Source organism: Podarcis vaucheri, assembly GCF_965113315.1.
Source record: "Podarcis vaucheri genome assembly, chromosome: 7".
NCBI classification, from domain to species: Eukaryota; Metazoa; Chordata; class Lepidosauria; order Squamata; family Lacertidae; genus Podarcis; species Podarcis vaucheri.
Window position 1 is genome coordinate 73,348,870 of NC_138765.1, and position 15,648 is coordinate 73,364,517.

The following is a 15,648-nucleotide window of genomic DNA, read 5'->3' on the forward strand; positions in this document are numbered from 1 at the left end:
ACAAACCAATAGCTTCCCAAAATATATAGTAGACATCTTACCTTGACCAATATTTTCCCTTTCAGACTTTCTGGAGAAGGCAGCTTCGTGGGATCTTCATTGCTCACGGAAGACAAGTCCAGTTTGTCCCCCAGGATTTCAATAAGATACTGGGCCATCTTCTTCTGCTGCCCCACGCTGCAGTGGTTCTCGATTGACAAAATGACAGGGTACCTTTGGAGGAGGAGAGCAAACCCACACAAGGAGAAAATGGTTCAGCTGCACATCCGAGGATTTTTTCCCCTGTAATCACTTGCTGTTCTGCAGATGAACAGCCACATTTCTGGTTCCAGCCCCAAAATGCCAAACACAAGGGTGTTCTCGGTTTGCACCCATGAAGATACCAACAATGGTGGTCACTAAGTCCAGGGAAAGCTAATGTGATACACTCTGGATGTTGTTGGGTTACAGCTCCCATCCATCCCACAATAGCCAGTGGTCAGGGATGATGAGAGTTGGAAGTCAAACAGCATCTAGAGAGCACCATGTTGACTATCCCTGGCTTAGTAGGTCAGAATTTCATGTTTTCTTTTATATAAAAGCCACTTCCAAGCTTCTGTTCAATGACAAGGTTTCAAATGCCTATTGGTTGGCCACTGTGGGAAGAGGATGCTGGAGCAGATGGTGCCATTGGTAAGATTTAACAGGATTTTTTTGTGTTGTTTGGTCATTTCCTGCTTTTAATGGAGGAGACATGGATGTAGAGTAAAATCCAGTATGATTGAGAGAAGGCAGTGTGCCTGGGCACAGAACAGAGGCACGCATACTGCCTCTACCCAAAACTGGGTCCCAACCAGTGGAGGCTGGTACGTTAGGGAGAATGGGGCATTGCTCCACCAACCTGTCTGCCTCCATACTTATAAGCAGTCCAGGGGGTGGCACTGCTTGTCGACTTCCTCCTCCACAGTCTCGGTGTTGCTTCTTATGGAACTCAGCAGGGAGGAGGAATTGACTGTGGCACCACCTACTGCTGGGCTCCTTGCATTCCAACCTACCAGTCCGAATGGCCAAGCTGGATAAAGGGCCAATGGAAGCCTCCTCTGTGCAGTGCACCCTAGCAGTCATCTCCATCTCCCTGAGTACCCATCTTACCTCCTATGAGTTAAAAGAGTCGGCACTACTGGATAATGGATCACATAAACAAAGCAAGCCACATGTTCCTTTTACTTCCAGTGCCCATCATTATCTCCAAACCTGAGCCAGTTTATTGTATGCAGCTTGTTGGCAGGCTCTGAGACCACCCTGAATATCCCTTAATTATCACGTTTATGATAGTGGCAAGCCTTGTGGCTTGTCCTCCTCTGCTCTCCTGTTTCGCTTAAATGTAAAAAAAAAGTCAAAAAATGCTCTTGCAAATAAAGGACTCTCAGAGTATTCAGAGGCGATAAAAACCTGAGATAGCATCTCATAAATAAGACTGTGGCTGGGGAAAGAGCTGAAAATACTGCCCAATTTATTCCCTGCACAGGCATCCAGGCTGCTTATGATCAGCCACCAGGCTACTTAAACAGGAAAGGAACAGAAGGACCTGCTTGAATTTAGCACACTCTGTGGCTGTTTTCTTCTCACCACTTTCTTCATAAATGTGCATTTGGGTCGTTTTGCTCACTTGAGCTGAATGCATTGTTATTTGCACTACTGCCCTGAGAATTGTCTATTAGGGCTGCAGGCAGTGGTAAGGGCCAAGTGAAGATGTCCTCTTCCCCACCCCTTGCTATTTCACTGTCCCATTCACATACCCTCCCTGCAACATTTCTCCGATGGAAATAGGGACGTCCCATTCCATAATGATAATTTCACTATTTATGCCTCACACATCTTATTGGGTGGCCCCAGCCACTCTGGGCAGCTTCAAACATATATAAAAACACCATTAAACATTAAACATTTTAAAAAACACAAAAAACTTCCCTATACAGCAGTACCTTGGGTTAAGTACTTAATTCATTCCGGAGGTCTGTACTTAACCTGAAACTGTTCTTAACCTGAAGCACCACTTTAGCTAATGGGGCCTCCTGCTGCTGCTGCGCTGTCGGAGCACAATTTCTGTTCTCATCCTGAAGCAAAGTTCTTAACCTGAAGCACTATTTCTGAGTTAGCGGAGTCTGTAACCTGAAGCGTATGTAACCTGAAGCGTATGTAACCCAAGGTACCACTGTACAGGATTGCCTTGAGACGGCTCAAGGGTCAGATAACGCCATACACTCCAACATTTCTACAGTGGAAATAGGGACATTCTAAGGAAAAGCAGGACATTCCGGGATCAAATCAGAAACTTAGACGGCTTCTCTAAATCAGGAACGTCCCTGGAAAATAGAGACACTTTGAGGGTTTGCATTCAAAGGTGACAAAATGGGATTCTAGCCGCATGGCCAGTAGGAAGGGCAGCTCTATCCCTGGTGCTGGCAAAGTTTATCACATCAGCTAGCAGATGCCATTTTGTTTTCCCAGACTGCCCACAGACATAGGGTTGTATCCAACCAAGTCTCAATGGGCCAGATAATTAGTCTAGTTCATTAAATTCAATGTTCATTAGTCATGTTCATTAACTTTGATTAGAACTAGTGCTGGATACAACTCATTGTGAGGACAAAATGCAGGCAGGCAGCTCCCCAGAGTGCCCTGGAAAAACACTGACCTCAGCATTGGGGGGGGGGGCAGATAGCAGTGGTTAGCCTCTGACTACCACTGTTGCTAAACAGGCATCAGCAACCAAAAAGAGGAGAGGGCAAAAAATTATCTCTACCGCCAGCATTCTGAACTTTTAAGATAATTTCTTTCACTTCCTGCAGATTTCAGCCAGAAGTAAAAAACCTTCAGACTTTGAGCTTGACCCTAGTGGGTACTGTGTATGTGCTAAACATTTTCGCATTTCCAAGCCAAGAAATACCCTGAACTTCACATTAGGTATAAATTATGCAAAGTGAGAGAAATTTCGGAAGTGCTTTTCTTTTGCATAATTGAGTCTGGTTTCACCAGTTATGGAGAGAAGCCCTGCTCCCTGAACTCAGCAAATTGTACTGGGGTTCTTAGATTCCACCAGTTTATGCCCCCCACACAGTGTGCCAAGGGCATTTTCAGAAAAGAAAATTGACAGATTTGCCTGTCCCTAGCCCACAGATCATAGTTTGAGAACTTCCAGGAAAGAATGGGATGTATACAACTAAGTTCTACTCGGAATAGATTCACGGACTTTAACGGACCTGAGTTAGTCATCTCCATTAATTCCAAAGGGTCTGCTCTGAGTAGGACTAAGCAATGGCTACAACCCAGGGTTGGGGGACAGGGGGTTGACTGTTTAACCTGAGAATTCTGCTGGTGTTTATATTTAGAAATATAAGCCACAAACACACAGAGAGAAAGCCACAGTCTCCCGCCAGGGAAGAGTCATTAACCGGGTCTAACAGCACTGGCACCACACTGTAAAGGACAGACTTTACAAGCCAATCAATCAATCTCCTGGCTCTCTTTGGGGTTTCAGTATCTATTTTTGGATTCTCTGAGCTTAGGCACTGAAAGCGCTCCATATGGCTTGGAGCTCATCATACGGCTTTGAGAGGAAAAGTGGATTCAAGGTGAGACGATGGAATGATGGAAAGGCAATTCCACACCAGTTGCCCAGCGCAGGCCATTACTGTTATCTCCACTAAATCGGCCATGCCCGACTAAGCCTGCTACACCCACACTGCTATGCACAAGGTAACAAAAATAAATAGAGGTGGGTGTTTTTAGCCAAAAGGCATGGGGCTCAGTACCTGCTGCAGCTCAGTTTACCCTCTTCGCTGAATCTCAGGCCACAATCACATCATAATGCATGTAAAGCACTAAGAAGATGCCACTTTAAACAGTCATGGCTTCTCCCCCCCCAAAAAAATAATAATAAAGAATTCTGGGAGCTGTTGTTTGTTAAAGGTGTTGAGTGATGTCAGGAGACCTCCAATTTCCTTCATGGAGCTACAATTCTCAGAATGGTTTAACTGTCAACACCTCTTCACAGGGAACGTGGCCTGAGGCTGTGCCCATTAGTAGCTTGGAACACAGCTAGGTCATTCATTTTTCTCAATTTGGATTGAAGCTGGTTTGGGGGTGGGGGAATGCAACAAAATGCAGCATTTCATAAGAAAACAATAGGATAGATATGGGTTGCAGCTAACGCCATATATGCATCACTTTCAAAACCAGAGATGGGTGGGCACTGGGTGCAGAATTAACAGGAGTGTGTACACAGGGTAAGTGAGACAGATGCCTGTTTGGACATCCACCGAGAAGATACAGTGGGAGGAACCGAGCTGTGTATGCTATCTTTGCAATTTTCCACTGACATCTGGCAGCGTCAGGGCACCCTCAGCAAGAAATTGTGCATTTAGTGTGGCGGCAATGGTACCAGAGTTATTGAACTCTCTCCCTAGTGAAATCAAGTTGGTATAATCCACAGAGCTTCAGGCATCAACTAAAGACTTGTCATTTCACCAAGCCTTCTTCAGAAAATGATTTATAGTTTTTATAGCCTTCTTGGCAGATCAACCGTTTTTAACGTTTCTGTTTGTTTAATGTATTCTGCTTGAATTTTCTTGCTTCCAGACTGTCGCTACGGTTGTGTTGGGATACCAGTCGCATGCAAGCACATTTGGGGCCCCACTATTATTAACCAATTGGGAAAGCGCAACAAAGCCACTTCGCCCAAAAGATCAGACTTTTTGCATGGGGGAAAGTGAGGGGAAATATTCTGGAAAGCATGAGAAAGCACATGTGTTGATGCAATATCAAATAACCTCTGCATAAACAAATCAGGGCAAATGCTCACTAAATAGCCAATGTTATCTAGTCTCCCTGCAAATAAATCAAAATGGATGCTCAAAAAACAGCTGTCTGCAACCTCTTTTTATGCTCTTTTGGTTTAAACTGAAATTCTGTGCAATGCATAGGTATGTTTTATATATGTTTGTGCTATGGAAATTAGTAATAGTGCTAATAATTTTGGATTACCCTACACTCCTCTTCCTTGCTCCTTCCAGCTACAGCCTCATCCTTATCTCTGAATGCAACCACGACTTACTTCTGAGTCATATGCATTCAGGATTGCACTGACAGTATGCCTTCACTATGAAATTTAGACTTGTTTTGTAACAGTTCTGACTGCCACAGCTTCCCATCTCCCAAAGAATTCGCACAGCACATCGTTAAAAAGAGTATATACTTTAGATAGTTTGAAACAGCAAATTCATGGGGGATAAGGTTCTCAGTTGCAACTAGTCACAACACAGAATCTCCAGGTTCAGATGCAGTCTACCTCTGAATACTAGTTGATTTGGAGTGGGACAGCAGGAAGGTTCAGAAGTTCTAAACAGTCTGCTTACAGGCTCCTTATTGGGTTAACCACTGTGGGGAAAGAGGACGCTTAGCTAGATAGGCAGTAGCATCTGGTCCAGCAGGGCAGCTGGGGCACTGCCCCATCAACCTCAGTGTCCTCACCCAGCCCCAGAGAATGGCACTGCTTGTCTGCTTCCTCTTCCTCAGTCTCAGCGTTTTAAAACTCAGCAAGGAGGAAGATGGCGGCAAAACTAGAATGCCTGTCATTGGAAGTGGCTCCACCTACTGTTGGCCTCCTGCCTTACATCCTAGGAGTCTCAACTATAGATAGGGTTACGGACAGATTTTCTCGTGTTCCTAATTCTCAGGGGTTTCCCCCCCCCAGCTGGAACTCACCAGAGCTCAGTTCCAGCACCTCTCAGGTGGGCGCCACTGCCATTCTAAAAAAACGAGGGAGGCATTCATGGTGAGTTCTGGCTCCTCTTTTCCTAGAAAAATAGCACTTCTAATTCTGTGCATTGTAGTCCAGCGAGGGTACTACAAATACCATTAAGATATCCTGAGCCCTTCTGGCTTGCACAGTGAGAGGAGATGGAACTGCTGTCACAGCTTTAAGTTTGCAGAATCAAAGCACAGAAAGAGGAAAGTCACATAAAAGAGCTTCTCCACACACTCTTGGAAGCCGCTGCAAAAGCACTGGCTGCAGGAACTTACCTTGACACAGAGACCCATTATTCTCAGACAAACAGGACAAGTTAAAATAAAAATAAAAAATCTGGAAGGCATCCCTGCCCCACTTTCTCTCTCTGATTATCTGAGTGACTCTAGATTCAGAAGCAGCAAATCTCATCCCATCTGAGCAGGATGCATTTCTGCCATCTGGATAATGTCACTTTTGGACTTTCTGCCTCCTGCCTGACAAAATACCCTGTAGTTTGGAGGCCAAGCAGCTGGGTTGTCAGCTACCTGCTAATAAGCAGTCATGTTTTCAGTGGAGCTTGCCTGTCACTGGTCCATTATGTCAAACACCAATATCCTCCACCAATATGCTCCACCAATATCCCCCTGGCCTGCCTTCTTACTTACAAACAGAGGGAGCTGAACTAAAACTCCCATCAACACTGACCATTAGCCTTGCTGGCTAAGACTGATGGGAATTGTACTCCAGCAGAATCTGGGGTGCTACATGTCCCCCATCCCCACGATCACATTAGGCCAAGCTTTCCTGAGACTTTGGAAAAAGAGAAAGGGGAACAGCAGCGATAGGCTGGTCTTGAAATTGGCTCCCCCTGTGCTTCTTGGGGTCCTTCCGAGAGTTAGCTAAGAAAGCTCGGGAAGACCAAACCTAGTACTCAGCTACATAGCTGCAAATAAAACGGTTCAAATGTGTTGTAAAGTGCAATATACAAATGTGACACTAGATGGCGACAGTGAGCTATGCAAAATCCAATGTATTTTTCAAAACGTTTTAAAATAAAGCATCTTCACAGCGTGTGTGTTTTTAAATATGTGTGTAGATTCCACCCTAGAAGGCCCCTTCCCTTTTTGCATGCAAATTTAAGCTTGGGAAGAGGAAGCCTGGGGAGATGCCAATAACCCATACGACATCCTCTTCTGTATGCCAATTTGCCCTTCAGGGGAAGGCTGGCTGATGACAACAAAGGCCTTTTAGGCCTCACCTTTATGGCTCAGATCCATTGCTGCTGGTATCCATGTGAACAGTAATTTCTGGTGTCTCCCAACTTGATTTATTTAACTCAGAAGCTTAGGTAACTACAATTGCCATGCATCCCATGGGCTTTAAGGATAATGGCTATGCATACAGGCTGTAAAAATAATGCCTACAGGAATCTAGTGCTGCCCAACTAACCCTCTTCCACCACTGGTTCCCTAAATCACAGGGATAATTCTACTAGAGGATGTTGGGGGGGATGAGCAAAGAAAGTTAGATTGGGGGGGGAGGAGAGCGAGACAATATGGGGCCAGACTTTAATATGAAGACCTGGGGTGGTTGGGTAGACAGTGGGCTTGGCTCTTAATAAAACTTAGAAACTCCAAACCAAATTTCCATACACCTGCATCTCCAAACATGGTAATCTGTCCTCTCCCAGAACTCCCCCTCATCACAACAAGATACAAATACAAAATAGATGAATCATTCCAGTGTACAATGATGATGGTTGACCTTCCCCTTGGTACACCCAATCCTTAAAATATAGCACCCACATGGATACCTACTCGCTCTTGACGAAGGCATATTTGTTTATGGTCTCAATCACATCTTTAAAAAGGATCTTGGAGGTGAGGGTGTAGCCATGGTGGACGATAGGCTCACCGTCTGGCCCATCCCAGCAGTCAACTGCAAAGGGGAAGAACAAAAACAGAAGGTTTAGATTTAAGGAGGGGGGTTGTAATAAATCCATTAGCACGGTGAATGTTGTAATATCTGAATGTTGTAATATCTCTTAGACCAGCTATGTTGGTAAGCTCCTAACTCAGGCATAGGCAAACTCTGGCCCTCCAGATGTTTGGCACTACAATTCCCATCATCCCTGCTCACTGGTCCTGTTGGCTAGGGATGATGGGGATTGTAGTCCCAAATATCTGGAGGGCCAGAGTTTGCCTATGCCTGTCCTAACTGGTCACCTTTGTTCTTCTGAGGCTGTGATTTTCCATTTTTTAATATTTTGTACTTTCTTTCATGGTTGCTTGGCCGTATTAAATATTTGACAGATTTCTCTCTGAAACTCTGGAGAGCTGCTGCCATCAGTGAAGGTAATACTGATATATACAGGCCAATAGCATATTTAAAACAAAGCAAAAAACCTGCTATGGTGGACGAACATCTCCTCTTGTAAGGATGATGATGGGTAGAAAAAGAATCTATGGAACACATAAATGATTCCACAGTTGAGTTGTTGTTGTTTTAACAAAAGGAGATGGGCAGTGGTGTGTGTGCTTTTGGTCCTTACCTTCAACGCAACGACATCCAGACTGCAGAACCCAAGAGTACATGTCAACTCTGGACTGAGACATCAGCTGGTCCCCCATGAGGTAGGTGTTATGAGAGGAAGTGATGAAGTAGTGACTCAAAGGGCATGTCATGTCCTGGTTGACTTGGTAGTGCTCTGGGTTGAAGATATCCCCAGCAGGGCTGCGCATGTAGTTGGTGAACCCTATGGAAGGAAGGTCACATGGGCTGGATTAATGATGCAATTAACCTGCCAGTGGGGGATAATTGTTAGAGGGTTGGCTAAGGCCTAGGCAGGCCTGGGTCTAAATCCCCACTCACTATGCCTGTAGTGTTCCATGCAGGAAAATAAATCAGCATTCCTAACCCTTTCTCTGGTTTGCCCACAGTCATGCTGAAGAAATGTATTTTAATAATCAGTTGCATTTTAGGGGCAGCAGCACTGCAAGTAAGTCCCATCATCAATAACACCACCATGGGGTGGGGAGCTTGCTGATCAGAAGGTCGGTGGTTCAAATCCCCACGACAGGGTGAGCACATCGAAGTGCAAGCAGATAAATAGGTACCGCTCCAGCGGGAAGGTAAACGGCGTTTCCATGCGCTGCTCTGGTTCGCCAGAAGCAGCTTAGTCATGCTGGCCACATGACCCGGAAGCTGTATGCCGGCTCCCTTGGCCAATAAAGCGAGATGAGCTGCAACCCCAGAGTCGGCCACGACTGGACCTAATGGTCAGGGGTCCCTTTACCTTTACCTTTAAACTGACCTTTGTCAAAATAGATCCCAGGATGGTTTACAAACATCGATCAATAAAACACAATTAAAATTATAGACTAGATTATTCTTATTATTCTATGATTAGATGATATTGTTTTTTAAAAACAATAAAATTATTTTTTCTCTGAGCAACTCTGTCTGAAAATTAGCAGGCAATCTCAGAGATAATTTCTCTAGAAAACTGTTTGCTTTGGGGAGGGGATCGTAGACATTTAGGATCAACGCATTCCTTACAAGGTATTTTAAACTAATTTTGCACAAATGCACACCAATCTGATTCTTATTTGGCGGGGGAACAGCCAAAATTAATTAAGGTGACATCCACAGGGCATCCATAAATTAATCTGAGCAGCAGGAGTGCTACCTTGGCCCCACAACCATGGGTTGAAATTTGTGGGTGCCCAGCTCCTTCATGGGAAATTTTGGGGGTGCTTGGGCACCCAGGGAGTTGGCACCTATGCTGAATAGATTAATTTGGAGATATTTTTTTGGGGGGGGGGTTTCCCTGGAGGACCGCAGGTCAGGGATACCTGGTCTAGAGACCCATGAGGGCTGAAGTAGGTTGGTGTTTCTGGCTCCACCCCCCTCTGAGGAAGACTCTTGGGGCTTTTAAAGGGCCCGTGCCATATTCCTCAAGTCCTGGCTGGCTGGGGCTGGAAGTCTCTTGCTCAATCTAGATGTGAAGGGATAGGAAAGTGGTGCCCCTTGAGCTGTCAATAGTTCCAAGGAGGCATCTTCAGTATTGCAAGTTGGGAGGGCTAGTGCCACAGGTTATGCAGGTGAATGCATTGTTGGCCCACAAGGCTTCCCCACCCATAGAAGTGGTTCCCCTTCCTTTATCTTCAGATACCTCCTCTGACAGCATGAGCCTGCTTCCCAGGGTGATAACACCCCCCAAAATCCATTGCACTAACCACTGCATTTTCATTTTCCTGTTTCACTGCAGTTTTAAGACCCTGCAAGTTCCTTTCTTCAATCAGCAGGGAACTGGGAGTGGGGAATCAATCCTTTGTCCAAAGGGCTCCCACATTTTCCCACAGGAGTTTAGACCTGGCTCTGTCCCACACATGGAGGTTATTCTGCTAGGGCCAGGTGCATCACAGGCAAAGTAACCAAAATGCTCTATATTAAGGGAAGATCAAGCATTCTGTTTAGAAAAATAATCTGTATGATCAAACACACCTTCTGCACATTCCCTGACATTTGAGCTAGCCAGGTCCATGGAGAATTAATTAAGCTGTGAAAGCCTGCCTCGAGAACTGAGCTGGGATAAGAAAGGCTACTTATGAGATGGAGGAAAGTAACTCAAGTCTGCTTTTAGCAACTGAAACTTTCCCTCGGCTCATTCAGCAACCTTTCAAACAAACAGTCCCACCTGAGGTGACAGATGCAGATTTCGATCGGGCAAATCCTCTCCAGACCAGTTACACACGTTGAAAGCTCCCCACCCCCACCCCCCAATATGGTTTCTCGGACCCATGGGAAAACCAGGCTTAAGATTTTAAAAACCTTCCATTGGGTCCTCCTAACGATTTGCTGTTGGCTTTTCTCTTTCAGCTGGGTGATCTGCACCTTCTGTGTCTCACCCGCCCGCTCTACTTGGCTTATATATTTTCTAATCTCCCCCAACAGCATTTTGCTGTTTTGACTTTGTGTCTGCTCTTGGGCTGTGTGACAGCTTTGTCAATTTTTGTTGCTACAGACTTCCTAGCAACCGAGCTTGAAGAGCAAAGCTATTCAACTTGGATGTCTGAAGTTTGTGTGTGTGTGTGTGTGTGCGTGCCTGTCTTCAGGCATGTCACCAATACCAGTACATTGAGCTTATTTAGCAGCTGAGCTTTAGGTTTCATGGTTTCTGTTATCATTAAGGATATATGAGTCTCACTTAATCTCATCCTGAAATTCAAGATGTTTTGTTTTTTAACAGTCAAATCAAATGCTTAAAACAGACACCGAATACTAAAACACTAGGAAAATCAAATTTATTGGTGTTCCTCTCTTCTCCCGGACAGTCCTTTCCTTGGTTGAAAAAGGAAGAGGGCAACAAGCAGCAAACAGCTCCTCATGCAAATGAACCTTTCCATGTGTTTCCTTGACTCAAATGATTCCTTGACTCATACAGACTGTCTTTTCCTAGCCAGGGACCATACGGTTTATAGATCAAGATTCCTGGCAGGAATTGGTGCTGTGTGCATCATATGCAGGCAAGACAATGCCTTGCAGGATGCTTTCTGTCACCCATTCCTCAAGGCAAGGCTTTCCCTTCTCTTGCTCCACCCTTAGCTAGGGATGTTGGAGGTATCCAATAAAAACGGAACAAGGAAGCCAAAATCGCCACAGTTCACATGTTCATCTCTGATCACGAATAGAAATCAGTCAAGCACACACAGTCGGCATTTGTTCACACCATGGTTGCTGTTTCAGTCTGCAAACGATAGCTAATAAATGGCCTTTACTTTTTGCATTGTTTTGATGTTTCCTTTACATCAAAAAGAATGTAGGTTATGTTCAGTTCCGTAAACACAGGTCAGAATGGAAACCAGTGCCTTGTTATACACCCTTGCCCCTTGCCATAATCAGAATGGCCAACAATGATTAAGATAGCCGCTTACACATCAACACTCAAAACAGCAAAAGAAAATGCCATTTTATATGAAATGTGCACCTGGTAATTTTTATAGAGAGGTTCAAATTTAGATATAATCACTGTATTTTAAATATAAATGCAATGCATCTCACTGTGGTGCAGAAGACAACAACCAGCTGACCTGGGTGCCTGATCAGTTGCTGTCCGAGGTACTTAATTGTGGATGGGTCACTTAACACCCTCTCCTGCTCTTCCTTCTTAGGGTTCATGGACCGGCCAGCTCTTCAAACAGAGGATTTTCCTCTGCAAAGTAGGACGCATTGGCACCTTACAACCCCCCTCAAAAAATAATTATAATATTAAACTACGGTAAATAATCAACTGGCTCTGGGCAGATTAACACAACCTTGCTAAGCTTATAAAAGTTGTAACTTCACTTGCTCCAATATTAAACTCAGGTCAAGGTAGGGACCCAGAGGAACCAGAAGGAGGTATTGTCACGCTAGGTGAGAAACCATGAGGATTGTAGATGTAAAAAAAAAAAAAATATATTAAAACGAAAACCTGTAAGAGGGCACACACACCAGGAAAATAAATAACAGCAACCTAATAAGGACCCTTGTGCATGCTTAGTAGCTGTGGAATGTTCAGCATTGGGAGGGGAAAGTGTTTATTTTACATATTTTGAGCATTTGTAATCCACTCTTCAGCTGAAAATGCTCCCAGAGCAAGCTTACATACAATCAGAACAAACCTGCAGGCTTACAATCTCTTTTTTTTAAAAACACACATACACTCACACACAAACACAAAAGGAATGAGGAGTGAAGAAGAAAACCAAAACTTTGGCACCAAGATGATGGAATGAACCTTCCTATTTCTCCCACTGAGAGAACCCAATGGAATGGCTGCCCCCCAGATGACTGTGGAAGCAGAGGACGTCCAATGGGTCTGGCCAATGGAGGGAGCTCCGCTTCTCAGCTTTCCCACTGAAAATAAATTGAAAACCGGGGTGGGGTGCAGGGATGGGAAGAGGGATATTCTGCTTCAGCCCCTTACAGTTTATAGTGTCCTGGAAGAGAGCATGACTAGCTGAAATCCTGAAGTGTGGGATTCCAGTTAGGGAGGAAGTTACGCTGCAATATTTTGTTGCAGATCTCACTTTGTGGCTGCGTACACACCATCCATTTAAAATGCATGATTTCCCTCAAGGAATCCTGGGGACTGTAGTTCACCCCTCAATTCACAGCACCCTTAATACACTACAGTTCCCCTGATCCTTTGGGCAAAGTCATGTGATTTTTAAACTCACTCTAAATGGATGGTGGGCACACTCCCTGTATATCTATCGGTGTGGCAACATTATCAGAAACCCCCAGAAGGAAGAGGGGGGGATTGTTGGGCCAATTCAAGTTCCCTTGGCGTCCAGGCTGGGTGTGGAGGGGCAGGAAGGGATTGGCCAGCTTTGGACCCACAGCTTTCATTTATCACCCCCTTCTCTGACTTCTTCTCTGTATAAACAAGGAACGATCATTTTTCAAGTGTGACTCTGACTTAATCCAGTTGCATGAAATCAATACTTTAAAGAATGTGGCAGTTCCTCAGAAAAAGCTGGATGTTTGCGGGAGTTGGTGACAACGTGGGGAGATATTGCTCACATGTCAGAACACATATCATAAAATAAAAGGTCGAGGAACGCACATCTGATGGCGCTGCAGTAATATTTGCTCCCCCACCCCATCAATATTTTATGTCTGCTTGTTAAAGTGACAGCTTTACTTTGATTATTTACGGCAATCGGCATTTTCCATGCATAAGCCTTAAATCTGCATTGGTCAGACTGCTCATTTACAGTAGAAGTGTTCTTCCTCCTCCATTTTCTCTTCCACACGAACAATAACCATGCTACTATGTAACTTTAAAAACCAGTGTCTGGTTTTGTTTGTTTTTCCTCCTCCCTCTCCATTCCTTTTTCCTTTTGTGCCATGCCTTTGCAACTGTAAGTCTTGCTACCATATGTCAGCCAGCCTCTTTGGGCTGAAGAGTGGGATAAAATGCTTTAGATAAGCAAGTGGAATAAAATAAAGTAACAAAATAGATAATTAAGCAGAGGTTTCCATATCTAAACCTCAGCATTTTACAGAATGGGGTTGGAGGCAGCACACAATTCTTTATCCTTTCCTGTAAAGTGAAGGGGAAAATTTGCTTATTCAAAATCACAGCACACATTTAAACATAACACATACAGGCACCACTTCCAGATACTTCTTGTCGTCTAGTGCTCCCTGCCCCCTGCAAAAATGACCTCTTAACATTCAACTTCTTGGCTGTTCTCAGTCATAAATTTAGTTGGCAGACTGACACAGCCTCTCCAATTCCTAGTTTCTTTCATTGGACTACAACTCCCATCATCTCTGACCATGGGTCAGGATGCCTGGGGCTGATGGGAACTGGAGTCCAGCACCATCTGGATCCACGCCCTTTTCTTTCTTTTAAATTTGCCAATTTATCTAGTATCACATATTTGGAAAACTATGCAGAAAGTTCCACTTCATTGTTAAGTAGTCCCACTTCAGTTCCAAACTGATGGAGAAACTTCAGTGGTTAAACACCTAACAGAGCAAACAAATGAGAATGGCAACAAAACACACAGTTGTATCCTCACCTCCTAGCACATACCTTTTGGACAGGTTTCCCGGGGGTCACTTGCCAGCGGTGGACAAGGACAGAGACAGAAGTGGCTGGAACAATGTATGCGGCTATTGTATACCAGGCTGATTACGACACAAACTCATGCACACCCCTCCTCTCCTCTCCATCCAAGCAAGCAATGGGCATGATTAGAGTTCAAGGACACATGCCAATCAGGCAAAAACACTCTAGGAAGGTGCAGAGCAAGACTGGTGAGGAGCGTGACCCAAGGAGAAGGGTTGTGGCCTAGCAAGAGTCCCAAGGGTCGGGGGGGGGGGCACAACTGGCCCCTGGACCTGAGGTTCTCCTTCCCCATCCTAGCAGGAGGGCTCATTCAGACAACTGCCACTTTACTTCAAGCTAATCCTTTCCATCTGGCTTCCCTTCATCTTGTGTGTCTCTTTCAGGGCCTTGCAGAGCCAGGCAGAGGCCCGGGCCAGGTAGATAATGTGCCCCCCCTTTTTTTTACCCTGGGGATAACTGAAGTCTTATAAAAAAGTAAGTATATATTTGTGAATATTGTGAATATGCTGACCGAGGCCCCCTTTGGAATCGGAGGCCCGGGCCAAGTGGCCCATATGCCCCCCTCTCTGTGTCTGGGCCTGGTCTCTTTCCCAAATGATGTGCAGCACACTCAATATTCATTTAGCTGTTTTCTCCCACCCTTATCCCTCACTAGTGCTATTTTTCTAGAAAAAGAGATGCTGGAACTCAACATGAGCGCCTCCCTTGTTCTCTTAGAATGGCAATGGCACCCACATGAGAAGTGCTGGAACTTAGTTCCAGCTGGGGGGGATCTGCTACTTACCCTTTCTTTAAAAATATATTTTTGTACTTCAGAAAACCTTAGGGTGGGTTCTGATACCTTCCTCCCTTGGTTTCTCAAGGAAGCCAGCTGGAGCCCCAAGTCTATCGGCGCTCACCACACTAGCTGGCTATCCGGCAGAATTATTTGCTTTGAGCTTGACAAGATGTTCAAATAAATCCATTAATGACCATTATTCCCAAAGCTAATAATGTCAATGCTACAGCACTGAGACAGCAGGCATAGGAATTGGCTCACAAATTACAAATACACCTTGCAGCAAACAGAAAGTCCCGTTTGAGCAAATACAGGTTAGCCGAACAAGATCAGTTTTGATCTTGCTACAACAGTGGTTTTCAACCAGTGTGCCATGGCACCTAGGGGCGCCCTGAATGATGGTCAGGGGTACAGCGGGCAACACTGGCCTCTGTGTCACTTTTTCCTTCTTTCTTCTGATGCCCTCTCATGTCT

General features: G+C 44.9%; 1 protein-coding gene across 5 annotated transcripts in view; it reads right to left on the bottom strand.

Annotated features, from left to right (window-relative positions):
- Window positions 1-15,648, bottom strand: part of PLCH2 (phospholipase C eta 2) — a 300,920-nt gene that overhangs the window by 69,384 nt on the left and 215,888 nt on the right. For all 5 annotated transcript variants that reach the window (XM_082229783.1, XM_082229780.1, XM_082229782.1 and 2 more), the window contains exons 7-9: window positions 8,322-8,525; window positions 7,588-7,708; window positions 42-213 (exon numbers count right to left, since the gene is read on the bottom strand). In XM_082229783.1, coding sequence (XP_082085909.1) covers window positions 42-213; window positions 7,588-7,708; window positions 8,322-8,525 — 497 coding nt within the window. The remainder of the gene's footprint in view (window positions 1-41; window positions 214-7,587; window positions 7,709-8,321; window positions 8,526-15,648) is intronic.